Genomic DNA, 7,839 nt, shown 5'->3' on the forward strand with positions numbered 1-7,839 from the left:
CCTTGGCATATACCCAAAGAACTCATCATATTGCAGAGACAGTTGCATATCCATGTTTATTGCTGCTCTTTTCATAATAACTAAGAGACGGAAGCAACCTAAGTGTCCCTCAACTGACGACTAGATAATGAAAATATAGTTCATTTATAGGATGGAGTTTTACTCAGCAGCAAAGAAAGATGAAATCATCAAATTTGCAGGTAAATGGACAGAACTAGAAGCTGTTATACTAAGTGAAGTAACACAGACCCAGAAACATAAATGACGTATGTTTTCCCTCATAATGGATCCTAGCACCAAATCCTTATATGTGAGTATGTACCCAGACGTTACTGCAGGAACCAGAATAATAAAAAAGAATCAGGGAGGTAAAGGGAAAGAAGGAGCCTGAGAAAGAAGAACAGTAGGAGACAGGTGTTACTAAGGGGATAAAGGGTAAAAATGGGGCTATTTAAATGGGAGGGGGAAGGGGGGCTTATACAAGGAACCTTGGGGATAAAGAAGGCGCTCAAGAGAGGTGGGACCATAGGAGAGTGGTATTATCAAGGGGGAAATGAGGAAATCGGGGGCACCTTAAATGGGGAAACCATGGTGGAATGGTTAGACAGTGAGGGAAGAGAGATAAATAATGCCTTGATAGTTTTAAAAGAAGAGGGAATTACATTAGTTCAACAACCTATTGACAAACTACACATACACTATTTCTACATGAGTCCATGTGTATAGCTAAAGGCTATATAACAAGAAACACTGCCAGACAGGAGAAACCTTCCTTTGAGTTGTTGGCCAGGATGTTCCAAGAGAGTTCCAAAATTATTTAGGCTATTGCCACAGCCCTTGATGGCCTCCCAGAACTTGAAGGTAAGACCCTACTGCTGAAGACAGAACATATTTCAGGCACAGGATTTGCAGCAGTAGAGCTGCAACTGACCTGAAACCACTTCCCCTGAAGGCTAACTCTCATAGTTTTGAAGAGCCCTATGAAGGCACCAAGGTAAAACATCAATTGATAGTCCAACACCAGCTTCAAGATCAAATAACCACATCAGTGGCCAGCACAGCATACATCATTGGTACAGTAGTGGCACTTTTATCATGGTGGCAATCAACAGCTACTTAATTGGACTAAAAGCCCACTCAGTAGGAGGAAACTCAAGTGTGGTACTGTAAACATAACCAAATACACGTGGCTGGAGTGGTCATAGATCTTAGAGAGAGCCCCAAGACTGTCACATCCCTAAACTGATGCGATTTCTTACTATGTGCAAAATATGTATCCTTATATTTACAGACAAATATCCCAGTCACCACTCATTAAAGAAGTTCACTTTGCACCAGTTGGAGATTATTACCAAGTACCACAACTGGCCACACACGGACATTGTTTATGAATTGTCCAGGCCTACGTGACACATCTACAATGCAACCTCTACACCTAAGGCTCATGGAACATAGAACAGGGGTAAAGAAGAGGATACTAATGAATCTTTCAGTTCTCATTAATGAAGTTCCCTCATGCAGCAGAGGGCCAGGAACACAAAAGGTCACAAATAGTCAAAGCATAGAGATCAAGAGTCTGCTGAATGCCGGTCCTTGGACATGATTTCTATATTAAACTTCATCCACCCAAGGCTCAGGGACCATCATGGAAGAGAGGGCAGAAAGATTGTAAGACCCAGGGAAGAGGCGCATGACCATATGGAAACAGAATCCTACAAGCTCCTGGGAACCTGCTCATCTGATTCTATGGCAACAGTGTCAGCATATGCAAGTCCCATGCAAACTCAGACAACAACCCAGCATAGAACTGGGAAAATGAACAGAAAACCCCAATCTTATCTGAAGAAATATTGGCAACTGATTGCTGCTAGGTGAAGAAGAGCTGATCTTCCTAAACAAGGGACTCTAGATAGGCTGACTAGACCTCAATGGATGGGATTGCACTGGGGAACGTCTGGGGACACTGACTTGATACAGTGGGCCTTAACAAGGATGATAGAGTATATAGGCTCCAGTGGGGGGGGGGTATGGGAGGGTGTTGGTGGGGACAGGGGTATAAAGATGATTAAGACTGTTTGAGATGTTCTGTATAAAATACACAAAAATTCAATACAAATAAATTTTAAAAATACTATTAAAACAAAATCTTCAGCATAGCAAAGAAAACTATTATTTGAGGGGAGAGAGAACCCACAGAATGGTGGAAAATCTTTGCTTGCTATAATCTGATAGAGGATTAATATCCAGGGTATATAAAGGACTAATAAGAACCCCCAATCAACAAATAAACAAAGCTCCCAATCAAAACAATGAGCTGAGGAACTGAACAGAGCACTCAAAATAAGAAATACATATGTCCAGTAAATATTTTTAAAAGTGCTCAATATCGGGGCTGGAGAGATGGCTCAGCAGTTAAGAGAACTGACTGCTCTTGCAGAGGACCCAGGTTCGATTCCCAGCAACCACATGGTAGCTAACAACCATCCATAACTCCAGTTCCAGGGGAATCCGATGCCGTCTTCTGACCCCGTGGGCAATCCATGACTTGGGTGCACTTACACACATGCAGGCAATACACTCATTCACATAAAATAAAAATAATAAAATAGTTTTTTTAAAGTGCTCAATATCCTTATCCTTCAGGGAAATGCAAATTAAAACCACTCGGAGAATCCATCTCACTCCAGTCAGAATGGCAGTCATTAAGAAAATAAGTAATGACACTAGAGACATGGTTCAGCAGTTAAGAGCACTGGCTGCTCTAGCAGAGGACCTGGATTCGGTTCCCAGTACCTACATGGTGACTAACAATCATACATAACTCTAGTGCCAGGGAATCGAACACCTTTTTCTGCTTCTGAGGATATTGCATGACACCGGTACAGTCAAATGCAGGCAAAGCACTCATAATGCAAAAAATAAAATAAAAAAATTAATATTAAAAAAAAGTAATGTCGGGCATGGTGGTGCATGCATTTAAGCCCAGCACTTGGGAGGCAGGAGCAGGTGGATTTTTGTGAGATTGAGGCCAGCCTGGTCTACATGGCAAGTTCCAGGCCAGCTGGGGCTACAGGGATAACCTGTCAAAAAGAGAAAGAAAGAAAGAAAGAAAGAAAGAAAGAAAGAAAGAAAGAAAGAAAGAAAGAAAGAAAGAAAGGAAGGAAGGAAGGAAGGAAGGAAGGAAGGAAGAAAGAAAAGAAGGAAGGAAGGAAGGAAAGAAAGAAGGAAGGAAGGAGAAAGAAAGAAAGGAAGGAAGGAAGAAGGAAGGAAAGAAGGAAGGAAGGAAGGAAAGAAGGAAGGAAGTAAGGAAGGAGAAAGGAAGGAAGGAAGGAAGGAAGGAAAGAAGGAAGGAAGGAAGGAAAGAAGGAAGGAAGGAAGGAAAGAAGGAAGGAAGGAAGGAAAGAAGGAAGGAAGGAAGGAAAGAAGGAAGGAAGGAAGGAAAGAAGGAAGGAAGGAAGGAAAGAAGGAAGGAAGGAAGGAAAGAAGGAAGGAAGGAAGGAAAGAAGGAAGGAAGGAAGGAAAGAAGGAAGGAAGGAAGGAAAGAAGGAAGGAAGGAAGGAAAGAAGGAAGGAAGGAAGGAAAGAAGGAAGGAAGGAAGGAAAGAAGGAAGGAAGGAAGGAAAGAAGTCATAAAGAAGAAAATAAGAGGAAGAAGGGACAAATGGAAGGAAAGAAGGAAGGAAGGATAACAATAAATTCAAACAAAAGGATGTAAAAAAAAGGAATGTTGGTGGGAATGTAAACCAGTCCACTCACCACGGAAATCAGTATTAAGGTTTCGATAAAGAATAAATATAGATCTAGTATATGACCAAGCTGTACCACTCCTGGGTATGTACCCAAAGTACTCCAAGTCAACATGTCACAGAGATACTTGCACATCGATGTTTATTTCAGCACTATTCACAATAGCTAGGTTGTGGAACCAACCTAGGTGGCCCACAACAGAAGAATGATTAAAGAAAATGTGGTATATATACAATGGAAAATTTTTTTCAGCGATAAAGAAGAACAAAGTTATGTCATTTGCAGGAAAATAGATGCAGCTGGAGATAATCATATTAAGTGAATTGAGTGGGTCTCAGAAAGACAAATATATATCTTCTCTCACTTGTGGCTCTTCAAATTTATATAGGTACATAAAATTGTATATATGACATTAAAGTAGAAGTGAAACAGTCTACAGGAATAAAGAGGACTAACAGGAGGGGTGGAAGAGGAAAGGAAGTGTAGGGAAGTATGAGGGGACTATGCTGAATGGTATGTAACACATTACCATGTACAACAACGTATACAATGAAAATTAAAAATTAAAGATGAAGAAAAAATTATGTAAAACCCTTTGACAAATCAACAGATGAATATTTACAATCAATATTGATGACAGAGGACACTAACGTTGAACTGCCAATTAGGCAAAGTGTTATTCTCCCAAGAGTTCAACGCATGCCATTAATAGGCCTATATTACTTAAAAAAAAAATGTGTGTGACTGTTGTGCCTGCATGTTTGTAAGCGCATCCATGCCATGCAATGCCCATGGAGGTCAGAAGAGGGCATCCTATCCCCTGGAACTGGATTTACAGGCGGTTGTATGTCGCAGTGTGGGTGCTGGAATTCAAATTCAGATCATCTGCAAGAGCAGCCAGTACTCTTAACCACTGAGCCATCTCTCCAGGCCCTAGGGAAGCTGAAGATCTAACACTCGTTTGTGGGTGCTGGGAATAGAACGTTTGCCGTTTTGCTTGTTAGCCTTTAACGGCTACGCTATCTCCCGAGCTCCCATATTACATTTAAAATGAATCTACTTATCATATTTTTAGTTTAAATAATAAAATATGCCAACTTGTTTTCTTTCGCTTTATGTAAAAGGATAATAACCTTGATTTTAGTTCTAGGAACTGCGTCGCCTAAAATATTTACTCTCTGAACTTTACAGAAGAAGCTTCCCTGTCTTAATGATGTCTCCATAATGGACCACTATATTTTAGCTGTAAACCATACAATCAAAAGGGTAGGAAAGACATTGACTTAAAGGAAGCTCTGCTTTCTAACGTTTCAAAGAACCGGAAAGCTTTTCTAAGTAGTCTTAACTGCCTAAGATCTTTGATCACTCATTGGCTGCTGGGCATGTCAATCTTCACTTTTCATCTAATCGCCTCGCAGCAGTCTATGCGGTAACGAAGCACTTTGTAGATCCCTCGTAAAGCCTGCCTCATCACTAGAGGTTGACCTTTTCGGGATTCCCATGGAGCCGCCTCAGGTACCACGATAGACTCTTGTCCCTTTATTTGCTGTCTCCTCAGCCCCCTTCCCTTTCCTAAGGCCTCCCTTCCTCTCTTTAGTGACCGAACAGCTCCATAACGACAATCTGTACTGTCGTGGTTGTCGTGGTTGCCATTCTGGCGGTCGTTATCATCATCCCAGCGTAATCAAAGCTCTGTAAAGGTACTTATTGGTGTCATGTCTACCACAAGGGATCAAGAGTCATCCGAAGAGGGCCAAGACTGCCTAGCAGATTCAGAAATAGAGTGGGTAGGGGCAGCTGGAGAAGGTGGTGGGATAGACTGTGAGCCCAGTCTAGATGGGGTCTGTGTAGAATCTACTGCTGAGGAAGTGAAGGTCCTTGGTCCCAGAGAGGTGGAAGTTGTTGGGCCCGAAGGAAACCCTGAGGCAGAGGATGAGCGGACAGAGGGTTATGATACTGAAGGGGACTCAGACATCGAGCCTGTTGAGAATGAGGAGGAAGATGTGGAAGATCAAGGCATGTTGGATGCCTATCGGTTTCCAATGGCTGAATTCCGGTTCATGTTTCTGGATCTGGCCTACACCACTCTCAGTCGCATGAACTACAGCAACCACATCCTGATTCGGCCCTTCGGTGATGACGAAGTGATCGAGCCACCAGACACTCCACCTGCCCTCTCAGGTGAGGTTCAGGTACCACAGGGGCCCACCAGGTCAACAGTGAGGGTTGCAGCCTATGAGTCTGAGAGCCTAAACCACCCAGAGGTTATTTCCACATTTCCCGAGCTGGGGGAGCCACCAGACCTGGACGAAGAACCTGACCATTGCCTGATGGAGCCAGCATCTAGAACAATGGACGCACCCACAGAAGAGACTGCAGGAGAGATACCAGCTGCAGGAGGGCCAGCAGGAGACATAAAACAAGTCTCAAAGGGTGAGGAAACAGGTCTAGGGGCAGTAGGTGGTGGGCAGCAGCGGGAGGCAGGAAATAAGGGCAGACTCTGGCAGTGGGAGGTTGGGAAGCTACTATCTTGGCTGAGGCAGCTTCTGCCCTGGGCCCAACTGTTGGCCCTTCTCAGTGCTGCCCTCTGGTGGGGAAGTAGTGAGCTGGGGAATGGAGGGGCGCTCCTCCAAGGCCAAAGGTGTCAGACTAACCAGTTCTTTTTTTGTTATTACTTGGTTTTATTGTCATCATTGCTTTTGCTTTTGTTCATTTCTTCTGAGACAGGGTCTCATTATTTGTTTAGCCCAGGCTAGCCTGGAACTCACTAATTAATTAGCAGCAGTAATTAATCAGCAGCATGGCTGTTGTAGTACAAGTTGGACTTAACTCACGATCTCCTCCCTCCACTCCTCTGCTGGGCACTGAGTGCTGGGATTCTAGGCCTGGACTACCAGGTCATTTCTATGACAACCTTTACAGGTTTGTTTTGAGACAGGTTCTCATAGGGCTGGCCTCAAACTGTGTAATCAAGGTGTCCAGGACGGAGCTTGGAAGGAAATAGAAGGGAAGCCTGATGCATAGGAACAAGCAAATGGTGTTCCTCATTTTGAGTTTATGGCTTTTGAAAGTGTAAAGGCTCTTAGAAATTTGGTTCCCTGAAATGATAGATTGGTTTGGGAGCACTGACTAGAAAAGGAAGTATTAGTATTCCGGGGTTGAGAAAACAACCAGCTTCACCACAGAATTTGTATTTAAGGCAAACAAGTATCTTCTCACCAAGGTTTTACCCTAGAAGTGAATAATGCAAGTTGACCAATGACTCTGATCTTTTCTTCACTGGAGAAGTGATTAATCAGCAGCATTGCTTGGGAGATTTACTGAGGGAAGGGAGGAAATGTCACTGTGGAAATGATCAGGCAGCAGTAATATGAGGACCAGGGAAAGGTAAAATGACCAGAAGGAAAGTGCCCAGCTACTGCCTTCCTAGTTAGTTTTATCCCCCTGTTTCTCTTGAGGATAGAATGTACATGATATTGCTGGTCAGGAATTAGGCTGTTTTTTTTTTTTTCTGCCTGATTTGTAATGATCTTTAACAAATAAATAAGTAAATATCACTATGGTATCTGTGTTGAAGATGATAAAATCCCTGAAGATGAGGAAGAGGAAGGAAGAGAAGAAAAGGAGAATAAAAACCAAGAAGAACCTGATGAAAAGGGTTCAGACCCAGGACACTGCAGCCCCAGCAAATCCAGGTATCTGTGCATGGCTTTGTGCATCACTAACCACTCCTGTATTTACCTGTTAGTTGGGCTTTCTTTTTGAATTATAATTAAGGAATTTTTTTCTTTAAAATTAGAATAAAATTCAATGTAACTTTTAAAATAATTGTTACTAGGGCCGGGCGTGGTGGCACATGCCTTTAATCCCAGCACTCGGGAGGCAGAGGCAGGCGGATCTCTGTGAGTTCGAGGCCAGCCTGGTCTCCATAGTGAATCCAGGCCAGCTAGGGCTACAGGGAGACCCTGTCTCAAAAAGATCCCCCCACCAAAAAAAAGAAAGAAATGAAACCAGCAGGCAGTTCTCAAGGCGCTGCTCCCTGCCCCAGTCCACTTCCCAGGCCACTAGTCCCAGAGGCTCTCTACAGCAGGGC

At 43.2% G+C, this 7,839-nt stretch overlaps 1 protein-coding gene across 1 annotated transcript in view; it reads left to right on the forward strand.

Annotated features, from left to right (window-relative positions):
• Positions 1 to 5,461: 5,461 nt before the first annotated feature.
• LOC103743094 (cancer/testis antigen 47A-like) overlaps positions 5,462 to 7,839 on the forward strand; it is a 3,667-nt gene continuing 1,289 nt past the window's right edge. Inside the window, exons 1-2 of the mRNA XM_008844307.1 lie at positions 5,462 to 6,179; positions 7,324 to 7,441. Coding sequence (XP_008842529.1) covers positions 5,462 to 6,179; positions 7,324 to 7,441 — 836 coding nt within the window. The remainder of the gene's footprint in view (positions 6,180 to 7,323; positions 7,442 to 7,839) is intronic.

The sequence above is a fragment of the Nannospalax galili genome, unplaced genomic scaffold (assembly GCF_000622305.1).
Source record: "Nannospalax galili isolate Female #2095 unplaced genomic scaffold, S.galili_v1.0 scaffold311, whole genome shotgun sequence".
In the NCBI taxonomy this organism is placed as follows: domain Eukaryota; kingdom Metazoa; phylum Chordata; class Mammalia; order Rodentia; family Spalacidae; genus Nannospalax; species Nannospalax galili.